This window comes from Oncorhynchus mykiss, chromosome 12 (genome assembly GCF_057628025.1).
Source record: "Oncorhynchus mykiss isolate SJ-2025 chromosome 12, ASM5762802v1, whole genome shotgun sequence".
Lineage (NCBI taxonomy): Eukaryota > Metazoa > Chordata > Actinopteri > Salmoniformes > Salmonidae > Oncorhynchus > Oncorhynchus mykiss.
Window position 1 is genome coordinate 91,192,450 of NC_143033.1, and position 21,860 is coordinate 91,214,309.

Sequence of the window (21,860 nt, forward strand, 5' to 3'; positions counted from 1 at the left end):
ATAAATCCTGATGCCTAGTCGCGTTATCCCTATACGTGGGCTCCTGAGTGGCCCAGCAGTCTTATGCACTGCAGTGTGAGAGGTGTCACTGCAGACCCTGGTTCGATCCCGGGCTGTGATTGGGAGACCTACAGGGCGGCACACAAGTGGCCCAGCGTCGTCTAGTTTGGCAGGGGTAGGCTGTCATTGTACATAACAATTTGCTCTTAATTGACTTGCCTGGTTCAATAAAGAATAAATACCTACTGTAACGACCCTGGCTTTAGAAGCGCGGATATAAGTCTTTATAAGAGCTGGACTTCGGGCTAGAAGGTTGAGGGTTCGAGACCTGCTCCCTGCCTGTTTCATTACATTGGTGTCAGAAGTGGGATCGGTCCTTGCATCCATGAACTTGAGTGTGCTTGGCCAGTGAGCGCGTTCCTATAAGATGTTGAGTCACAAGCTAAAACGAGGACGCGCTCTTTAAATGGAGGGAGTTGTGTAACAACCCTGGGTTTATATGCGTGGATATCCATGCTCCCACTTGAGCATGCTGCTCAGTCAATAGCACGCTGGACTTCGGGCTACAAGGTTGAGGGTTTGAGACCTGCTTCCTGCCTGTTTCAAAACAATACTTTATCTACCTCTGTCACTCCAGTATCCCTGCACATTGACCCTGTATATAGTATTCTTACTTACTTTCTCGTTTTTTTTATTTATTGTGTTTTTGTTCTACATTGTTATTTTTGTATTATTCTTATTGATTACTGCATTATTGGGATTAGACCTGGCAAGAAAGGCATTTCACTGTACTTGTGCATTTGACATTAACACTTCATCAAATCAAATTGTATTAGTCACATGCGCCAAATACAACAGGTGTAGTAGACCTTACAGTGAAAAGTTTACTTACGAGCCTCTAACCAACAATGCAGTTAAAAAATATATGGATAAGAATAATAAATATAAGTAACAAATAATTAAAGAGCAGCAGTAAAATAACAATAGCAAGACTATATACAGGGGGGTACCAGTACAGAGTCAATTTGAAGGGGCACTGGTTTGTTGAGGTAATATGTACATGTAGGTAGAGTTAATAAAGTGACTATTCATAGATGATAACAACAGAGAGTAGCAGCGGTGTAAAATAGGGGGGATGCAAATATTCTAGGTAGCCATTTGATTAGATGTTCAGGAGTCTTATGGCTTGGGAGTAGATGCTGTTAAGAAGCCTCTTGGACCTAGACTTGGCGCTCCAGTATCGCTTGCCGTGCGGTAGCAGAGAGAACAGTCTATGACTAGCCTAGCTGGAGTCTTTGACAATTTTTAGGGCCTTCCTCTGACACCGCCTGGTATAGAGGTCCTGGATGGCAGGAAGCTTGGCCCCGGTGAGGTACTGGGCCGTTCGCAGTACCCTCTGTAGTGCCTTGCGGTCGGAGGCTGAGCAGTTGCCATACTAGGCAGTGATGCAACCAGTCAAGATGCTCTCAATGGTGCAGCTGTAGAGCCTTTTGAGGATCTGAGGACCCATGGCAAATCTTTTCAGTCTCCTGAGGGGGAATAGGTTTTGTCGTGCCCTCGTCACGACTTTCTTGGTGTGCTTGGACCATGTTAGTTTGTTGGTGATGTGGACGCCAAGGAACTTTACACTCTCATACCTCCTCATCCTTGTTTTGCAGTACGGTGGCACCGAAAAAACATGAACAAATGCTCCAAAAACACCCAAATACATCCTTTTAGAAACAAAAACACTGTTAGTATAGCATGAAATTGTGTCATTCCGGACTTTATATTCCATTTATTGCGACTCGAGCTGCTTCCCCAATCCAGCTGTTCCATTCTCTGTGTAGCCTGCTGCTACAGGTAAGTGACGAAATAAAAGAGGCACCAACATAAAGTGTCTTAATAGGGTGTTGGGCCACCATGAGCCAGAACAGCTTCACTGTGCCTTGGCATAGATTCTACAAGTGTCTGGAACTTCCTGTGTGGTAGCACCTGCTTTCAATATACTTTGTATTCCTCATTTACTCGTGCTATACTTAAAGCTTTTCTGTTTCTAAAAGTGTTTTTCCCACCTTTGTTCATGTTGTTTCAGAGCCCCCATAGTGCACAACTAGGATGAGAAAATTAATCATTGGTTGGGGGTAAGTTTCTCAAAAACAAGTGAAATCACACAAAAAAGTGTCTGGACCCTTCCACAACATGCTATTTACATAAACAATGTAGGTTGGTTGTAAAAAAGCTACAGCAAGGACCCTACCCCAACGTACAATAAGCATCCAGTGACTGCAAGTCACAAGTTGACCCTACTAACCTAACCCATGTGTCACTTCAGTTTAATAAACCAAACAAGAAACTGATGAACTACAGATATCACAATTCCCCCACCTATTGTCATTTCGTTTATATGAATGACACCAGATGTTTGAGCAATATTTAATTTATTGATTTGATATAAAACACAACAACAACATGATTGCAAATTCATGACTTAAATCATCCCTAAAAGCCAAATCACAACATTGATCAGATGTTTTGTCCTGTCGTAGTCTGTAACAAGCAAAGGAAAAGCCCCATACCGTATAGAAGACAGACATTTCAAAAGGTACATTTTCTCCCCAGTTTAAAAGAAAAGCAGAGGCTGGATATTCAGACCATGCATTTTTCTATATGTCTTTAAAAGGGCACCGTGGCCAACAAAACCATACCAACAGAACTCAGATTCAGAAAGAGAACGCCTCCACTTTAGAGCTCTACACAGACCTCTTTCTCTCTCTCCAATGCAGAGATTACAGCAATTCCATAGCATTGAAAGACATCAATGAATTCAGCATTTTTACAATAGATAATTCTTAAATATACATATTTACAAAACAAAACACAAGATAAAATAACACTCTCCTGAAATCCACCGTTTTTCTCTGTTCACAGCGACCTACAACAAACCATGAATAACAACCAACACACAATTACATCTGAAATTACATGGTGTCAATTTCCAACCAATAAGAGGGCTTGACTGCAAGGAGAGAGGAGGAAATGAGTTTGATCATCCCACACATTTATATCCATATGAAGAAAGATTGAGTGTGCTGATTGAAGAGTCTATTTATCAGATCTCTGTGTATCTAGGTAACAAACCCTGAGATACAGTATCAACTGAGATGAAAGAGGACTGAGACACTGAAGAGAAGCAAAGTATTCAGAGGAATGTGAACTAAATTAAATCAGACTATAATTGACCTCCACATGAGCTTTCTGGCTGGTAGATGGTGCTGGTTGCTGTGTTTTGATGGGACCAATGGAGAGGTTCAAGAGGTTTTTAAAAGACACTCAGTGTGTGTGTGTGTGTGTGTGTGTGTGTATGTGAGTGAGTGTGTGTTTGCGCGTACATGTATTTGGTGTGTGCCTTGAGACTCCTCTCCAAGTGTTGCGTGGTGATCAGACTGACTCTCTCTCTGCAAAAGCAGACCAAGACACAGTTAGTTGGTGACAGTAGCTGGCTTCAGGGTGATACCAGCAACTGTCTGTGGAAAGGCGTTTACCACACCACCAAGTTACAGGAGGTCTGTGAACAACACTCCCTTTTACATAAGTTGTCTAGTGGACAAAATGGCCACTCCCTGAATGTAGATAGGTGTATACCACACCTATGGGTCCCCCTCTCATTCAGGCTGGGGGTTAGGGGTTGAGCCCCAGGAGAAGATGCTAGCCAGCCTGAAGCCTGAGTCCCTGCGATTGGGGTCGGGGAGGGTCAAGGTCTCTGGGGCTGACTTCTTTCTGGGTCGGTCCTTGGGCACGGAGAGGTACTCTGGAGGCTCTGTGGAGAGGGGGGTGGAGGGGGCGCTGGAGGGCCCGTTGCGGGCCACTGAGGCCAAGGGGGTCTCGGTGATGGAGATGGATGGGGGGAAGGGGCCGATCTTACGGTTGGTGGCCTCCTGGGTGGCCCGCTCGTACTCTCTCACCTCGTCCATGGTCATTTCTTCAGGGGGGGAGAGAGAGGGATATAATTTCAACCCCATGACATCTACTGTATGTCTTAGCATTGTAGTGTAATAACACAATTACATTATACAGTAAATACGTATCTGACTTCACCTGTTGCATTTAAAAGAGCTTCCATTTCAAAGGCTCTTGGAGATGAATACAAGCAATACATGAAAGGATGTTCCCTGCTCTGAACACAAATCTGAATTCATAATCAGTTGTGTGTGTTCCAAAGGAGACACAGTAACACAGTCATCCTCCTCGCTCACAAGTGTGTGTGTGTGTGTGTGTGTGTGTGTGTGTGTGTGTGTGTGTGTGTGTGTGTACATTAATGAGTGTGTCAAATAAAATCAAATTCATCACATGTATTGTAAAAAACATGTGTAGACTAACAGTGAAATGCTAACAGTGACTTGCTCACTTGTGTGTGTGTGTGTGTGTGTGTGCTTGTGTGTGTGTGTTTGGGTCCGTACACGTGTTCTGTGCTGTTCCGGTAGGACAAACAAAGCATGAAGTTTGATTCAGTCAATGACAATGCATGAACGTTTGAGTCCGTTTGAATGGATGACATGAAATGAGTCAGAGAGGAAGAGGGAGCTGAGTCACCAGCAGACAGAGAAACAGTGAAGGAAGAGTGAAGACATACGGCTGGCTGTCACAAGGCTCTCTACCATGTCCAGTGATGGCGGTGGGTGGCAGGTGAGTTTATGCTGTGGTATGCTGTGGTTGTTGGACATGGCCAACTCTAATGCATGTGTTTCTGGTACTCCTGCACATCATCCCAAGTTATATCTGTGGAGATGTTCCAGACCACCACCACGCCACCTGTTAGATAGCTAGGGCACTTGGTGCAGGAGGAGCAAGGTCTTGTGGGAAGGGTCGGCAAGAGGTCAGGTGGTCACAACCATAAAGAGCTGAGGAAGTTGGCGTAGTCTGCGGGTAGTTAACCATTAGTGACAAACACTTGCACTTTCAATTGAGATTCTCATTTGAGAAGTATTTAAATCAAAGACTTTACCTGGCTCTGGGAAACCAGTCCCTTGGTGAGATAGAGTATGTACTGGGCAGGTATGGATATAGGTTAAAGGCCCAATGCAAACATTTTTTATCTTAATATCAAATCATTTTGGGGTAACAATTAAGTACCTTACTGTGATTGAGTTCAATTAAAATGGTCAAATAGAAACAAACATTGTATCTTAGCAAAGAACAATTTCTCAAGCAATAATGTTTATAGGACTGTCTGGGAGTGGTCTGAGATGGGAGAAAAAACAGCTGTTATTGGCAGAGAGGTTTGGAACTCTCTTTCTTATCAGTCTATGAACTAATTTACCACCTGGTGATGTGACATTTTAGATAGCTCTTACAAAAGGGAATCATTTTAGATAGCTCCAACACTAAAAGGGAATTATCATAATGTTCAGAATTTAACAGTATTATTTCAACCTCATACACTCTTGGGAAAAAAAGATGCTATATAAAACCTTACAGGGTTCTTTGGCTGTCCGCATAGGAGAACCCTTTGAAGAACCCTTTTGGGTTGCAGGTAAAACTCTTTTGGTTCCTTTCTACATGTAAACAAAAATGGTTCTATCTAGAACCAAAACAGGTTGTACCTGGAACCAAAAAGGGTTCTCCTATGGGGACAACTGAAGAACCCTTTTGGAACCATTTTTTTGTAAGAGTGTAGTGTGAAAATAAATATAAAACACAGAAAATCACATTTTTGACTGCACTGGGCCTTTAATGTGAAGTGGAGCAGCGCATTAGTGGGTGGACACAGGGTGGTTTGATATAGTGGTGGTTTATGGTATAAGATACACAGGAATATTATTTGACAAGCCTTAGTAATGTAGGCTGTGGAAAACCACAATGCAAGGATGGAGGGAAGGACCACTGCTGTACAGCAGGGCCGTGTTTGTTTAGGGCACACAACGTTTGTAAATTGTTTGCAACAGAAAATCAAAACGTGTTTTTCTTATTGGACAGGTAGTCCCTTTGATTCAGTTGATTTTCTTCTGTTTGGTGCTAAATTAATATGACCCAGATGATATACAGCCCACAGGAGGTTGGTGCCACCTTAATTGGGGAGTACAGGCTCGTGGTAATGACTGAAGTAGAATTGGTGGTATTGTATCAAATGTGTTTGATGCATTCCATTCACTCCGTTCCAGCCACTATTATGAGCCGTCCTCCCCTCAGTGGCCTCCAGTGATACAGCCACTTTCACTGAATCTCCCACAGCTCTTGGAGGAAGGGGAACAATGCAATCTAGATTGACCTAAGGCTAGAGTGTATCTACTGTGCTAATTATGTACTGTATACTAGTTCATGTTGTATGTGAATAGGGATAAAGAGCAGGCTCGTGTGGTCTTAAATGTTCCTCTATCGTTAAAGCCAGGCTCCGTAAGTCCCCCAAAAAATAGCTACTGACTCTTGGCATACTGCCACATTCTCTCATCTTCTGACCCATACAGTACTGAGTCAAGTGCTCTCTGTACCTGAGTGCACACTCTCTGAATCATTATCTTGCAGTGGATACATCTCAAGTGGGAGCTTCTCTGATGAAGGTCAGCGAGAAAGCGTATTGGTTGTGAGAAATGGGCTTTATATATTTAAATGAACCTTTATGTAACTAGGCAAGCCAGTTAAGAACACATTCTTATTTACATTGACGGGGACTGGGGCCTGGGATTAAAAATAAAATGTATAAATACTGAATCAATCAATAATGAATCATTATTGTTATAATTAAGAATGTTTATGTTCCTTCTCCATGACAATCGTGATGCGTCAGCTTTTCAAAAACACAAAGTTAAGTACATAATTCAAAATGTACAAAAGAGTGGTCTGACCTATCAATTGTCTTTTTTCCTAAAAAAAAAGGCTGCTAACAAATGTAACAACAGGGTGAGAAGTGTAGTTTCAGTCAGATCTGCATTTAAATACTGTTAGAAATGATTTGAAATAGTGAAGCTGTGGTTGATTGAGCTGGCCTGTTGCATTGGAACTAATAAAAAAGTATTGGAAATACAAACCCCGCCCACCTGGCCCTCCAGGCAGGTTAAAGCAAACGCTTAAGCTATTTGAAATACTGTAGTGTTGAACTCAGGTCTTGTTGCAGTGTACCTTGTGTTTGACCAACCTGGCCACACAGATCCATTTTATAAGCCGTTTGCTCATGTTGAAACAGTGAAGTAAATCAATGAAACACTGAAGTCATGTTTAGACAAGAAATTCTCAGACTAAAAACCTCATATAAAATAATGGTTATTAACACAAATCAATGCTTGTATAGATGAGTTACTGACATTTTGAGATAGCTTTCAGGAAACAGTCAAATGAACACAAACTCAAATATACAGATAATAGATAGTAGCAGAGCTTGGTGCCGTGGCCAAGGTCCTACATTAGGCAGAGCGAAGATCATGGTCACATAGAAGTAGATAGTAGTTATGCGCCAGAGGCTGGTCTAGCAGGTAACTGGGCCACTGCAGCACATACACGTCACCCCTCAGTGTGGGTAAGAATCCTGGCCCTAGCACTAGTCTGCATCTCCCTCCCTCTCCATCTCCTTACTCACTAAAATACAAATACTATGAAATATACATTTTAAAAATGTAATAATAATAATAATATATATATACACACAGTATAAAGAAGCTAGCTCACATCTGAGCATACATGTCAACTAACTGGGACAGAGACAAGATGCAAACTCACCAATCCACTCATCCACCCATGCAAAGGCTTGTCTGTGTCCTAGGAGCAGGACGTCACGGATAACCTGAGGATGGAGAGAGAAGGACAAGGAAGGTAAAGAGGGAGAGTGAGAAAGAAAGTGAGGGAGGGAGGGAGGGAGGGAGGGAGGGAGGGAGGGAGGGAGGGAGGGAGGGAGGGAGGGAGGGAGGGAGGGAGGGAGGGAGGGAGGGAGGGAGCAAGAAAGAAAGAAAGAAGGGTGGACAGGAAAGGAGGTTAGAAGACTTAGTGAGAGGACAGGTGAGTCAGAGAGGAAAGGAAGCTAGAAGACTTAGGGAAAGGACAGGTGAGTCAGAGAGGAAAGGAAGCTAGAATACTTAGTGAGAGGACAGGTGAGTCAGAGAGGAAAGGAGGTTAGAAGACTTAGTGAGAGGACAGGTGAGTAAGAGAGGAAAGGAAGCTAGAAGACTTAGTGAGAGGACAGGTGTGTCAGAGAGGAAAGGAAGCTAGAAGACTTAGGGAAAGGACAGGTGAGTCAGAGAGGAAAGGAAGCTAGAATACTTAGTGAGAGGACAGGTGAGTCAGAGAGGAAAGGAGGTTAGAAGACTTAGTGAGAGGACAGGTGAGTCAGAGAGGAAAGGAAGCTAGAAGACTTAGTGAGAGGACAGGTGAGTCAGAGAGGAAAGGAAGTTAGAAGACTTAGTGAGAGGACAGGTGAGTCAGAGAGGAAAGGAAGCTAGAAGACTTAGTGAGAGGACAGGTGAGTCAGAGAGGAAAGGAAGTTAGAAGACTTAGTGAGAGGACAGGTGAGTCAGAGAGGAAAGGAAGCTAGAAGACTTAGGGAAAGGCCAGGTGAGTCAGAGAGGAAAGGAAGCTAGAAGACTTAGTGAGAGGACAGGTGAGTCAGAGAGGAAAGGAAGCTAGAAGACTTAGGGAAAGGACATGTGAGTGAGAGAGGAAAGGAAGCTAGAAGACATAGTGAGAGGACAGGTGAGTCAGAGAGGAAAGGAGGTTAGAAGACTTAGTGAGTCAGAGAGGATGAGTCAGAGAGGATGAACTTTAAGAGTTGTTCTCTGTCTTTCTTTCACTCCTCCACCAGTTAATGTTAGCCATGTGTGTCCCTGTATGAGTAATGCTGTGTGTGTGATGTTAGGGAAAGAGACCCTTAGGCAAGGAGAGGGACAGCTCAGAGTGGGAACAGGGGTATAGGTAGGGGTGGAGGGGGCTATATTGAATTGTGTGTGTGAATACAGAAATGGTGGGTGGACATAACTGGACTGACCTTGTGTACAAACTGCTCCACCCGTGTCTGAAGACCCCACACCTCGAACTTGACTGTCACCAGTTTGTAGGAGCACATGATGGGTTCCTGGTTGTCGATCCAGCCCTCCTGCAGAACACCCCGGTCTGTCTTCTCTGATTTAAAGTACCGCAAGTCCTACAGGGAACCATGGAAACACAGTATGGACAGTATTAAAGCTACAGACCGGGATTGGTACATCCAATGTTGGACATCTTTTGACATAGTGACATTGAAGAATATAACTTTCACATACCTCCTGAGCTTAGTGCCACTGTCTCACCTCATTGTTTTGTCTCTATACAGGAATGCAATTCAATTCCTGACCCAATGAGTTTTGCAGTAAACATTCTGACAAGTATGAATGAACCATGTTTCTTTGTCCAGCAGTCCAGCAGAATGGATGGTAGGTACCAGGTGGGTACAAGTCTCATGGAGAGCTCAGCCTGGAGCAGCCCGCTGGGGGGGGGGTTCTCATTACAAACAGTACCCATTACGCATGAATTAATCACACTTCCCTGGGGACTGTAATGCTCATTTGCAAGGTCAGGTGTCTCACTGTTGGGATGGTGAGAAGGGATGCGTCTCACATGCACGCACACAGAAACACACACACACACACACACACACACTGTTTTACAGGAGGAGAAACCTGGAGGCACTTTATGTGATTGCAGATGAGACGCGTTATAACGTTTGGTTAGGTTGGGTCAGAGGTGAGTGTGTGTGTGTGTGTGGGGGGGGGGGGGGGGGGGGGGGGGGGGGGCGATGCTTCTTGATCATGTGACCTTACCAGGAGAGAACTCTGGGACAAGATGGTATACAGTTACGAACAGAATTGACTTTATGTAGCAGGTTAAGAGAACTTACGCAGCAGGATAGGATAATTAACCTAGCAGGTTAGGAGAACATACACAGCAGGATAGGATAATTAACCTAGCAGGTTAGGAGAACTTACACAGCAGGATACGATAATTAACCTAGCAGGTTAGGAGAATTTACGCAGCAGGATACAATAATTAATCCAGATAGGTTAGGAGAACTTAGGTAGCAGGATAGGACAATTGTCACGCCCTGACCTTAGAGATCCCTGTTTATTCTCTATATTTTGGTTAGGTCAGGGTGTGACTAGGGTGGGTACTCTAGTTTTTGTATATCTATGTTTTCTTTTTCTTTGCTGGCCTAGTATGGTTCCCAATCAGAGGCAGCTGTCTATCGTTGTCTCTGGTTGGGGATCATACTTAGGCAGCCCTTTTTCCCACCTTCAGTTGTGGGATCTTGTCTTTGTTTGTTGCATGGGTTGCACTCCTAAGCTTTTCAATCGTTGTATTGTTTATTGGTTTATTTTTCTGGTTCCCATTTTAATAAAATATGATGAACTCAAATCACGCTGCGCCTTGGTCTCTACCCTTGACAATGAACGTTACAACAATTAACCTAGCAGGTTAGGAGAATTTATGGAGGAGGATAGGACAATTAACCTAGCAGGTTAGGATAACTTACGGAGGAGGATAGGACAATTAACCTAACAGGTTAGGAGAACTTACGGAGGAGGATAGGACAATTAACCTAGCAGGTTAGGAGAACTTACGGAGGAGGATAGGATAATTAACCTAGCAGGTTAGGAGAACTTACGGAGGAGGATAGGACAATTAACCTAGCAGGTTAGGAGAACTTACGGAGGAGGATAGGATAATTAACCTAGCAGGTTAGGAGAACTTACGGAGGAGGATAGGACAATTAACCTAGCAGGTTAGGAGAACTTACGGAGGAGGATAGGACAATTAACCTAGCAGGTTAGGAGAACTTACGGAGGAAGATAGGATAATTAACCTAGCAGGTTAGGAGAACTTACGGAGGAGGATAGGACAATTAACCTAGCAGGTTAGGAGAACTTACGGAGGAGGATAGGATAATTAACCTAGCAGGTTAGGAGAACTTACGGAGGAGGATAGGACAATTAACCTAGCAGGTTAGGAGAACTTACGGAGGAGGATAGGACAATTAACCTAGCAGGTTAGCAGAACTTACGGAGCAGGATACATTAATTAACCTAGCAGGTTAGGAGAACTTACGGAGCAGGATAGGACAATTAACCTAGCAGGTTAGGAGAACTTACGGAGGAGGATAGGACAATTAACCTAGCAGGTTAGGAGAATTTACGGAGCAGGATAGGACAATTAACCTAGCAGGTTAGGAGAACTTACGGAGGAGGATAGGACAATTAACCTAGCAGGTTAGGAGAATTTACGGAGCAGGATACATTTATTAACCTAGCAGGTTAGGAGAACTTACGGAGCAGGATAGGACAATTAACCTAGCAGGTTAGGAGAACTTACGGAGCAGGATAGGACAATTAACCTAGCAGGTTAGGAGAACTTACGGAGCAGGATAGGATAATAACCTAGCGGGTTAGGAGCATTAGGTTAAGGTTAGGACAATGGTTAGGCTTAGGGTTAGTTGAAATGCTACAATTCTCCCCCAAACCACCAACAAATTTACATTTTGACGATTTATGTGTCACTTTCGGCTTTAGAAGCTTCTGATAGGTTAATTGACATAATTTGAGTCAATTGGAGGTGTGCCTGTGGATGTATTGAAAGGCCTACCTTCAAAATCAGTGCCTCTTTGCTTGACATCATGGGAAAATCTAAAGAAATCAACCAAGAACTCAGAAAAAAGTTGTAGACCCCCACAAGTCTGGTTCATCCTTGGGAGCAATTTCCAAACACCTGACGGTACCACGTTCATCTGTACAAACAATAGTACGCAAGTATAAACACCATGGGACCACGCAGCCGTCATACCGCTCAGGAAGGAGGTTAGGAGAACTTACGGAGGAGGATAGGATAATTAACCTAGCAGGTTAGGAGAACTTACGGAGGAGGATAGGACAAGAGATGAACGTACTTTGGTGCCAAAAGTGCAAATCAATCCCAGAACAGCAGCAAAGGACCTTGTGAAGATGCTGGAGGACACAGGTACAAAAGTAGCTATATCCACAGTATAACGAGTCCTATATCGACATAACCTGAAAGGCAGCTCAGCAAGAAAGAAGCAACTGCTCCAAAACCGCCATAAAAAAGCCAGACTACGGTTTGCAACTGAACATTGGGACAAATATTGTACTTTTTGGAGAAATGTCCTCTGGTCTGATGAAACAACAATAGAAGAACACCATCCCAACCGTGAAGCATGGGGGTGGCAGCATCATGTTGTTGGGGGTGCATTGCTGCAGGAGGGACTGATGCACTTCACAAAATAGATGTCATCTTGAGAAAGGAAAATTATGTGGATATATTGAAGCAACATCTCAAGATATCAGTCAAGAAGTTAAAGCTTGGTCGCAAATGGGTCTTCCAAATGTACAATGACCCCAAGTATACTTCCAAAGTTGTGGCAAAATGGCTTAAGGACAACAAAGGTATTGGAGTGGCCATCACAAAGCCCTGAACTCAATCCTATGTAAGATTTGTGAGCAGAACTGAAAAAGCGTGTGCGGGAAAGAAGGCCTATAAACCTGACTCAGTTACACCACCTCTGCCAGGAGGAATGGGCCAAAATTCACCATTCACCATAACTTATTGTGGGAAGCTTGTGGAAGGCTACCTGAAACGTTTGACCCAAGTTAAACAATTTAAAGGCAATGTTACGAAATACTAATGGAGTGTATGTAAACTTCTGACCCACTGGGAATGTGATGAAATAAATAAATCACTCTACTATTATTCTGACATTTCACATTCTTAAAATCAAATGATGATCCTATCTGACGTAAGACAGGGAATTTTTACTAGGATTAAATGTCATTGTGAAAAACTGAGTTTAAATGTATTTGGCTAAGGTGTATGTAAGCTTCCGACTTCAACTGTATATCATTGTTCTGGTATAATGTGAATTTGGGTTGCAAAATTCCAGCAACTTTCCCAAAATTCCCAGGTTTCTGTAAATCCTGGTTGGAATATTCCAATTTATTTGTTTATTCCCTCCTGATTCCAGGAATATTCCAACCAGGATTTCTGGAAAATTTGGGGAAATTTACCAGAATTTTGCAGCCCTAGCTTAATGTAATAGTATGACCATTTGTCTCTTTGTACTTACATTTGAACTATGACAGGTGAAACGTTACTGCAGTTGGCAACATATAAGTCTAAGTCTATGCTCTCCTGAACACAGCAGGTATCAGGGATCTAAAACTGGCTCAGATCAAATCAAATATACTTAAATAGGCTGGTTGACATTGTATTGTATTCCAGGAAAAAGCATCTGATGGCTAGGGCATCAATCCCCGTCCTCTGGTCAAACATAAAAGACAGATCCATTGCTGTCCCCCTGACTCTAATAACAGACATGGTATTAGAGCCCCCCCCCCACACACACACACACACACACGTATGGCGAGGCAGATAGCCAGTTGGTGATCAGAGGAGTGAGAAGCTTTAAGAGGCTGTTTGAGGAAGATAACGCCGTGTATTCCTCCATTCCTCCACCCCCTTCCCTCCATCCACCCCTACATCAACCCTCCCTGAGGCTTGTGAAGAGAAAAGAATGGAACGTGAAGGAGAGCAGGGACACAGCAGTGAACATGGTTAATGGCAGCCAAGACCAGCTAGAGGTCTCTCTCTCTGATGAAACTAGCAGCTAGCTGACCCTCAGGGCTGAGAGGGGAGATATGACCAGCTAGAGGTCTCTCTCTCTGATGAAACTAGCAGCTAGCTGACCCTCGGGGCTGAGAGGGGAGATATGACCAGCTAGAGGTCTCTCTATCTGATGAAACTAGCAGCTAGCTGACCCTCAGGGCTGAGAGGGGAGATATGACCAGCTAGAGGTCTCTCTCTCTGATGAAACTAGCAGCTAGCTGACCCTCGGGCTGAGAGGGGAGATATGACCAGCTAGAGGTCTCTCTCTCTGATTAAACTAGCAGCTAGCTGACCCTCGGGCTGAGAGGGGAGATATGACCAGCTTGAGGTCTCTCTCTCTGATGAAACTAGCAGCTAGCTGACCCTCGGGCTGAGAGGGGAGATATGACCAGCTAGAGGTCTCTCTCTCTGATTAAACTAGCAGCTAGCTGACCCTCGGGCTGAGAGGGGAGATATGACCAGCTTGAGGTCTCTCTCTCTGATGAAACTAGCAGCTAGCTGACCATCAGGGCTGAGAGGAGAAATGAGCAAATGAGATATGAGAGAAATGGGGATTTGTAAACACTCTTAGAAAAAAGGGTTCCATAAGGGTTTTCGGCTGTCCCCATAGGAGAACCCTTTTTGGTTCCAGGTAGAAGGGTTCAACCTAGAACCAAAGTAGTTCTACCTGGAACCAAAAAAGGGTTCTTCAAAGGGTTCTCCTATGGGGTCAGCCAAAGAAACCTTTTAGGTTCTAGATAGTGCAGTTTTTCTAAGACTATATTCTCTTAGATATTTTGTTATCAGACTCTTACACTTTTTCTGACTTTGTGAAACAACCAGGTTGCTAGCACCCAGAGCTCACCCCCCCCACTCCTCCCAAAAAGTACACTTCCACACTTTCTAACATGGGTTTAACAATGGTAGAAACTCACGCCAGCCAATGCTTACACCAATTATATGGTTTTATATCCATGCCGGTGAGTGTACAAGTACACACTTGTACTGGAAAACGATGGAGAATTGTGACTGTCGAAGTCCACTGCTGCTGAAACAGTGACTAACCCTTGACTTCTAACCTTTGACCTCCTCACCTCAGACTCCTTGTAGTAGCGCTCTGGGATCTCGTCGTAGGCGATATCCACTAAGCACACCTCTATCTCCTCCTCCCCTTTGGGCTCGCTGTCAAAGATCTGAGGGATAGAGAAAAAGAGATGGGCATGTCATTTTAGAGAGAGAGAGAGAAAGAGAGAGAACATAATCAACTGTTCTCCATGATGAGGACGTTGTATTTCAGCAACACCTTATCTATGTAGATGTATATCAGTGATCTTAGGAGTGAGGCTCAATCAACGGTCATTCCCACAGCAGCCACTAGGTGGAGCTCTGATGTTTGGGTAAGTTGAGCGAGCGAGCATTTCATGATACTGATCATTTCATGATACTGATCGGCCAGAGCTGCCAATCATATAGAGAATCACATTGTTTGAAGGAGGAAAGCGAGGCTTTTAACGGTTATGAATGCTTTACTCCTTTCCCCATTAAAGCCATTAGACCTCGTCAGGTGACAGGTGCTTTCGCCCGGAGGATACATTTAGCTCATTTAGCAGGGAGAAAGAAACAGGAGAGACAGAGACAGAGCTGGTGCAGTAATAACCTCCTTGAAATAGTTGAATAATCCAGACAAAAATCCATCCATTACTGACATCAATGTATATTCATCTACCAAACTTTGCATGATAAGTAGACTGAGAGGATGAAAAACTGAACTGAATAATGATGTCTTTGAGAGTAGAGGAAGTAAGCCTTGGGAAATTGAGGCATTGATGGGATGAATTTAAAATTAAGCAAATACATACTTTAGTCTCAGGAATGAAGTCAGGGTCGTGTTCGTTTTGCACCAAACACAAGAAAATTAGCTGAAACAGGGAGGGATTACCTGGAAATGTCCAATAAGAAACGTTTCTTTTGTCTATAGCAAAACGTTTTGAAATGGTTTCCGTTATGTCCTAATGAACACGACCCAGGACAGACAAGATCAGTTTTATGATATGACATCATGTAAATGTTGTGGAATGGTAATGTGAATGTGTCCCCCACCAGGAAATGAGGATCAGTGGTGAGAGGAACAAGAAGCAACAGTCCTTGTTTAAAGGACTGGATCAGACATGCAGACAGATACACACAATATCTCCCTATATCTTATTTCCTTTCTATCTTACCCCCCTTCTCTCAACTCTGGTTGTCTGGATATCAGTCCTTCATACTGTAGGGAATTTAAATATGTAGCCAAGGAGCTGTAGGCAATCATCCCTTTCTCCCTGACATACCAACTCTCACAAAGAGAAGGTGCAGCAGGCGAACGTGGCTGAAAACAACTGTTGTCTACATCTCAAATGGATCCCTATTGCCTATGCAGTGCAGAGCTCTGGTCAAAAGTAGTGCACTACATAGGGAATAGATTGTCATTTGAGATGCAGATATGTGACAGAGTAAGACCTTGGTGTACTAAGGATGTCCTTGACATGTCCTTCAAACCAGAAGAAGGGGGATGAGTTATGGGTAAACCCATTGTGTAACATGAAGCAATGGGCATCTGATAGCAAACCCAACCAAGATAATGCATTATTGAAACTCTCCTAACAAAGAAGTATTCGATATAAACTCTCCTAACACAGAGGTATTCGATATAAACTCTCCTAACACAGAGGTATTCGATATAAACTCTCCTATCACAGAGGTATTCGATATAAACTCTCCCAACACAGAGGTATTCGATATAAACTCTCCTATCACAGAGGTATACGATATAAACTCTCCTATCACAGAGGTATACAATATAAACTCTCCTATCACAGAGGTATACGATATAGACTCTCCTATCACAGAGGTATACAATATAAACTCTCCTATCACAGAGGTATATGATATAAACTCTCCTATCACAGAGGTATACAATATAAACTCTCCTATCACACAGCCTTTACCCCACAGTTATCCACATGTAATTTAACTAGGCAAGTCAGTTAAGAACAAATTCTTATTTACAATGACAGCCTAGGAACTACCTTGTTTAGGGGCAGAATGACAGATTTTTACCTTGTCAGCTCAGGGATTTGATCTAGCAACCTTTTGGCTACTGGCCCAATGCTCTAACCATTAGGCTACCTGCCACCCCAACGGATTAACCCATATCCAACTTGATTTGATATGCTCCACATTGAAAGGCTGGAGAAAGAACCACTTCCACTTGACTCGGAGGCCTGGGCCCATATTAATAAAGCCTCTCAGAGTTGGAGTGCTGATCTAGGACCAGTTTTGACTTGAACAAGGGGAACCTGATCCTAGATCAGCACTCCTAATAAAGATGCTTTATGAATATGGGCCCTGAAGCCCACAGACTGAATGGTAATCTCACTGATTTTAGTGAGGGAGAGCCTAGCCAATGAAATAAACGTGCATTCTGATGAGTTGGTTGGGGCATCGTGAATATATTAGACCCGTGTTCTTATTCATCCCAGCATCCCCCTGTTCTGACTCCATCCACTCGTTTAGAAGTGAGAGAAAAAGATGGGACTGAATGTTGTATGTGGCATTCAAGTGCACACACCATGACCACTCACAGACACACCACTCACAGACACACACCATGACCACTCACAGACACACACCATGACCACTCACAGACACACCACTCACAGACACACACCATGACCACTCACAGACACACACCATGACCACTCACAGACACACACCATGACCACTCACAGACACACACCATGACCACTCACAGACACACCACTCACAGACACACACCATGACCACTCACAGACACACACCATGACCACTCACAGACACACACCATGACCACTCACAGACACACACCATGACCACTCACAGACACACACCATGACCACTCACAGACACACACCATGACCACTCACAGACACACACCATGACCACTCACAGACACACACCATGACCACTCACAGACACACACCATGACCACTCACAGACACACACCATGACCACTCAAAGACACACACCATGACCACTCACAGACACACACCATGCCCACTCACAGTCACACACCATGACCACTCACAGACACACACCATGACCATGCACAGACACACACCATGACCATGCACAGACACACACCATGACCATGCACAGACACACACCATGACCATGCACAGACACACACCATGACCATGCACAGACAACCATACTGACATTGTCATTGCTGCCTTTGTTGTCCTCATACTTGGTCTCTATGTGAATGGAGAACTTTGGCAGAAAGGAACACTAGAGAAGAGGAGAGAACAGCAGGAGATTACAGACAGAATATAGACACATTAAGACAATATTTTGACTTGTTATGTCTGAGTCCCAAATAGTACCCTATTGCCTATGTAGTGCACTATTGTTGACCAGGACGCACTATGTTGGCCCCATAGTGGGCCTTGGTCAAAACACTACATAGGCTATTGCCCATTTGGGACATAACCTAAATGTAGAGTGGTTAAATCCGAATCATCTCCAACAAGGTGTGGAGCACTGGAGAAACTGATCTCCATGGGAGATGGGATAGAATCTTTCTACCACTATCCATACAAGCTCAGGAAAGACAGAGGGAATATATTCCTGGGTCTTTGTGGTCAGCCTGCAGGGTGAGGTGTTTTATGGGCAGTGTGTGTGTGTGTGTGTGTGTGTGTGTGTGTGTGTGTGTGTGTGCACGTGTACGCATGTGTGTGTGTCATGCTGAGTGTGATTGCGTGTGTTTTATTGCCCCTGTCTTCAGTAATAATGATTATATTATATCGCCCTGTGGATTTACTGGATCCTCGTCCACACCCTGAACCTCCCCCCAATCCCCCCACGGCTAGTCAACTATCACTCATACCTTCCTCCCCGTCCCCCTCATGACTAGTCAACTATCACTTATACTTTCCTTCCCGTCCCCCCATGGCTAGTCAACTATCACTCATACCTTCCTCCCCGTCCCCCATGGCTAGTCAACTATCACTCATACCTTCCTCCCTGTCCCCCCATGGCTAGTCAACTATCACTCATACCTTCCTCCCCGTCCCCCATGGCTAGTCAACTATCACTCATACCTTCCTCCTCGTCCCCCATGGCTAGTCAACTATCACTTATACTTTCCTTCCCGTCCCCCCATGGCTAGTCAACTATCACTCATACCTTCCTCCCTGTCCCCCCATGGCTAGTCAACTGTCACTCATACCTTCCTCCCCGTCCCCCCATGGCTAGTCAACTATCACTCATACCTTCCTCCCTGTCCCCCATGCCTAGTCAACTATCACTCATACCTTCCTCCCCATCCCCCCATGGCTAGTCAACTATCACTCATACCTTCCTCCCCATCCCCCCATGGCTAGTCAACTATCACTCATTCCTTCCTCCCCGTCCCCCCATGGCTAGTCAACTATCACTCATACCTTCCTCCCCATCCCCCCATGGCTAGTCAACTATCACTCACACTGCTCTCACTATAGGCTTTGATTAGATTAACTCTTTAACACCGCAATTACAACAAAGCTCAATAGATCTCCAGTTACATAACGGTATGAGTGAGTGAGTGTGTTTCTGTATGTGTGTGTGTTCATATGTCTCTTTAGAATAGAGAGAATGGGAAGGAATGAATATGTCCACAGCGCAGCAGCATGGGGTGGGGCCCAGGCTATAGGCTTGCTGCAGGAGGTTGTGTGTGTGTGTGTGCTTATCTAGAGAGAGGGTGTGTCCTTATCTTCATCTGAACCAACATTATCTTCAGCACATCCATCCCTTTTGTTTCTTTAAATAACATCTCCTGTCCTACAAAACTACACAGCAGGAGACGCACACAACCAAGAACCCCATGTTGAACATGTTCACTGTAGTCAACTCCTGTTAACGAGCACGTGTTCCATCTCTTCCATTCATTTAGCCTCATTAAAGTGCGCACACACACACACACACACACACACACACACACACACACACACACACACACACACACACACACACACACACACACACACACACACACACACACACACACACACCAGGTTCAGTGCATTGTGTAACCGAGCAGCTCTCCTTTAATAATTTCAGTAAAAGCCCATACATGAATGAGGCTGGGTCCCAAATACCATCCTATTCCCTATGTAAAGCCCATAGGACTCTGGTCAAAAGAAGTGCAGTATATAGGGGAAAGGGTGCCATTTAGGACGCAGACTGAGGTGGTTGAAAATAAATCCTCAATGGCTAAATATAGAACCAGAACAATAGATGAAGCTGTCTGTAAAACTCATTGAAAAATTATAGGCGAATTAAAGTCCCTTTAATGACATTCAAAGCCTAATCAAATTGAGCTTGTGCTTTACATAAGAGTCTAAGCTATTAAGTGAACATATGGAATTGTTTTAAGATGGTCATACCAAGGATCATTTAGCTATTAGATTTGGGATTTAAGGACCCACACAGCATTACTGTAGCGTTGTATTGCTGCTCTGTACATCTCTGGGGGAACCATTCACTGATTCAAAACAGAGATGGAATTCTACAGGAATACAACATTTCATACTCTTCTGTCAGTCATCAGAGCACAGCTCACCTAACCCTTGACTTCTGGCAGACTGCTCTGCATGTCTACTAGTTTATTTAACTAGACAAGTCAGTTAAGAACAAATTCTTATTTACAATGACTGTCTACCCCGCCCCAGCCTCGGACGCCGCTGGGCCAATTGTGCACTGCCCTATAGGACTCCCGATCACGGCCGGTTGTGACACGGCCGGTTGTGACACAGTGTGTGTGTGTGTGTGTGTGTGCGCGTGCGTGCGTGCGTGTGTAAGGAACATCAGTGGTATACTCACAGTGTACTCTGCGTCACAGCAGGTGAAGAATCCAGGACCAGAGAGAGATGGAGAGAGAGAGTGAAAGAGGGGAGGGAGTTAAACAAGAGGAGAGAGAGAGACAGCGAGAGAAACAGAGAGAGAGAGGGAGAGACAGAGCGAGAGAAAGAGAGAGAGAGAGAGCGAGAGAGAGAGAGCGCGAGAGAGAGAAAGATGGGAGGGAGGGGGAGAGAGAGAAAGAGAGGGAGAGGGAGTGAAAGAGGGGAGGGAGTTTAACAAGAGGAGATGGAGAGAGAGAAAAAGAGAGAGAGAGAGGGAGAGAGGGAGTGAAAGAGGGGAGGGAGTTTAACAAGAGGAGAGAGAAAGAGAGACAGAGAGAGAAACAGAGAGAGAGAGAGAGAGAGAGCGAGAGAGAGACAGAGAGAGAGAGAGAGCGCGCGAGAGAGAAAGATGGGATGGAGGGGGAGAGAAAGAGAGGGAGAGGGAGTGAAAGAGGGGAGGGAGTTTAACAAGAGGAGAGATGGAGAGAAAGAAAAAGAGAGAGAGCGAGAGCGAGGGAGTGAAAGAGGAGAGGGAGTTTAACAAGAGGAGAGATAGAGAAAGAAAAAGAGAGAGAGCGAGAGCGAGGGAGTGAAAGAGGAGAGGGAGTTTAACAAGAGGAGAGATGGAGAGAGAGAAAAAGAGAGAGAGAGAGGGAGTGGAAGAGGGGAGGGAGTTTAACAAGAGGAGAGATGGAGAGAGAGAAAAAGTGAGAGAGAGAGGGAGTGGAAGAGGGGAGGGAGTTTAACAAGAGGAGAGATGGAGAGAGAGAAAAAGAGAGAGAGAGAGGGAGTGGAAGAGGGGACAAGAGAAGAGAGGGAGAGAGAGCATCATGTGTTAAGAGGACACCTGAGAAGGACAACAAGGAGCAGCAGGAGCTTGTTTTATTTTAGAGGGCTATAATAATATGATCCTCTCATCATGTTATCATCCATCACTCCCTCCATCCCTCCCAACAAGCTATTGGGATTCTTCTCTCTGAGGAAAGAAATATCGTGTGTGTGTTCGTGTGTGTGTGTGTGTGTGGTAGAGGGATGAAGCGAGGGAATACGTTGGGTCTGAACAGATAGAGAAGGTTGAGAACAGATAGAGCTCTTAGTCAGTCCAGTCCAAACTAGCCAGCCAGAACAAACAGTCCCTGTGCAGAGAACAGTACAGTCCATCACCTATCTATAGACTATTATCACAATGTCTATCAGAGTACAGTACAGTCCATCACCTATCTATAGACTATTATCACAATGTCTATCAGAGTACAGTACAGTCCATCACCTATCTATAGACTATTATCACAATGTCTATCAGAGTACAGTACAGTCCATCACCTATCTATAGACTATTATCACAATGTCTATCAGAGTACAGTACAGTCCATCACC

At 44.3% G+C, this 21,860-nt stretch overlaps 1 protein-coding gene across 1 annotated transcript in view; it reads right to left on the reverse strand.

The window, feature by feature from the left end:
* Window positions 1-2,407: 2,407 nt before the first annotated feature.
* LOC110514490 (cytoplasmic phosphatidylinositol transfer protein 1) overlaps window positions 2,408-21,860 on the reverse strand; it is a 115,183-nt gene continuing 95,730 nt past the window's right edge. The window contains exons 4-9 of the mRNA XM_090194037.1: window positions 20,464-20,471; window positions 17,821-17,892; window positions 14,679-14,777; window positions 8,948-9,103; window positions 7,690-7,753; window positions 2,408-3,961 (exon numbers count right to left, since the gene is read on the reverse strand). Coding sequence (XP_090050163.1) covers window positions 3,645-3,961; window positions 7,690-7,753; window positions 8,948-9,103; window positions 14,679-14,777; window positions 17,821-17,892; window positions 20,464-20,471 — 716 coding nt within the window. The 3' untranslated portion in view covers window positions 2,408-3,644. The remainder of the gene's footprint in view (window positions 3,962-7,689; window positions 7,754-8,947; window positions 9,104-14,678; window positions 14,778-17,820; window positions 17,893-20,463; window positions 20,472-21,860) is intronic.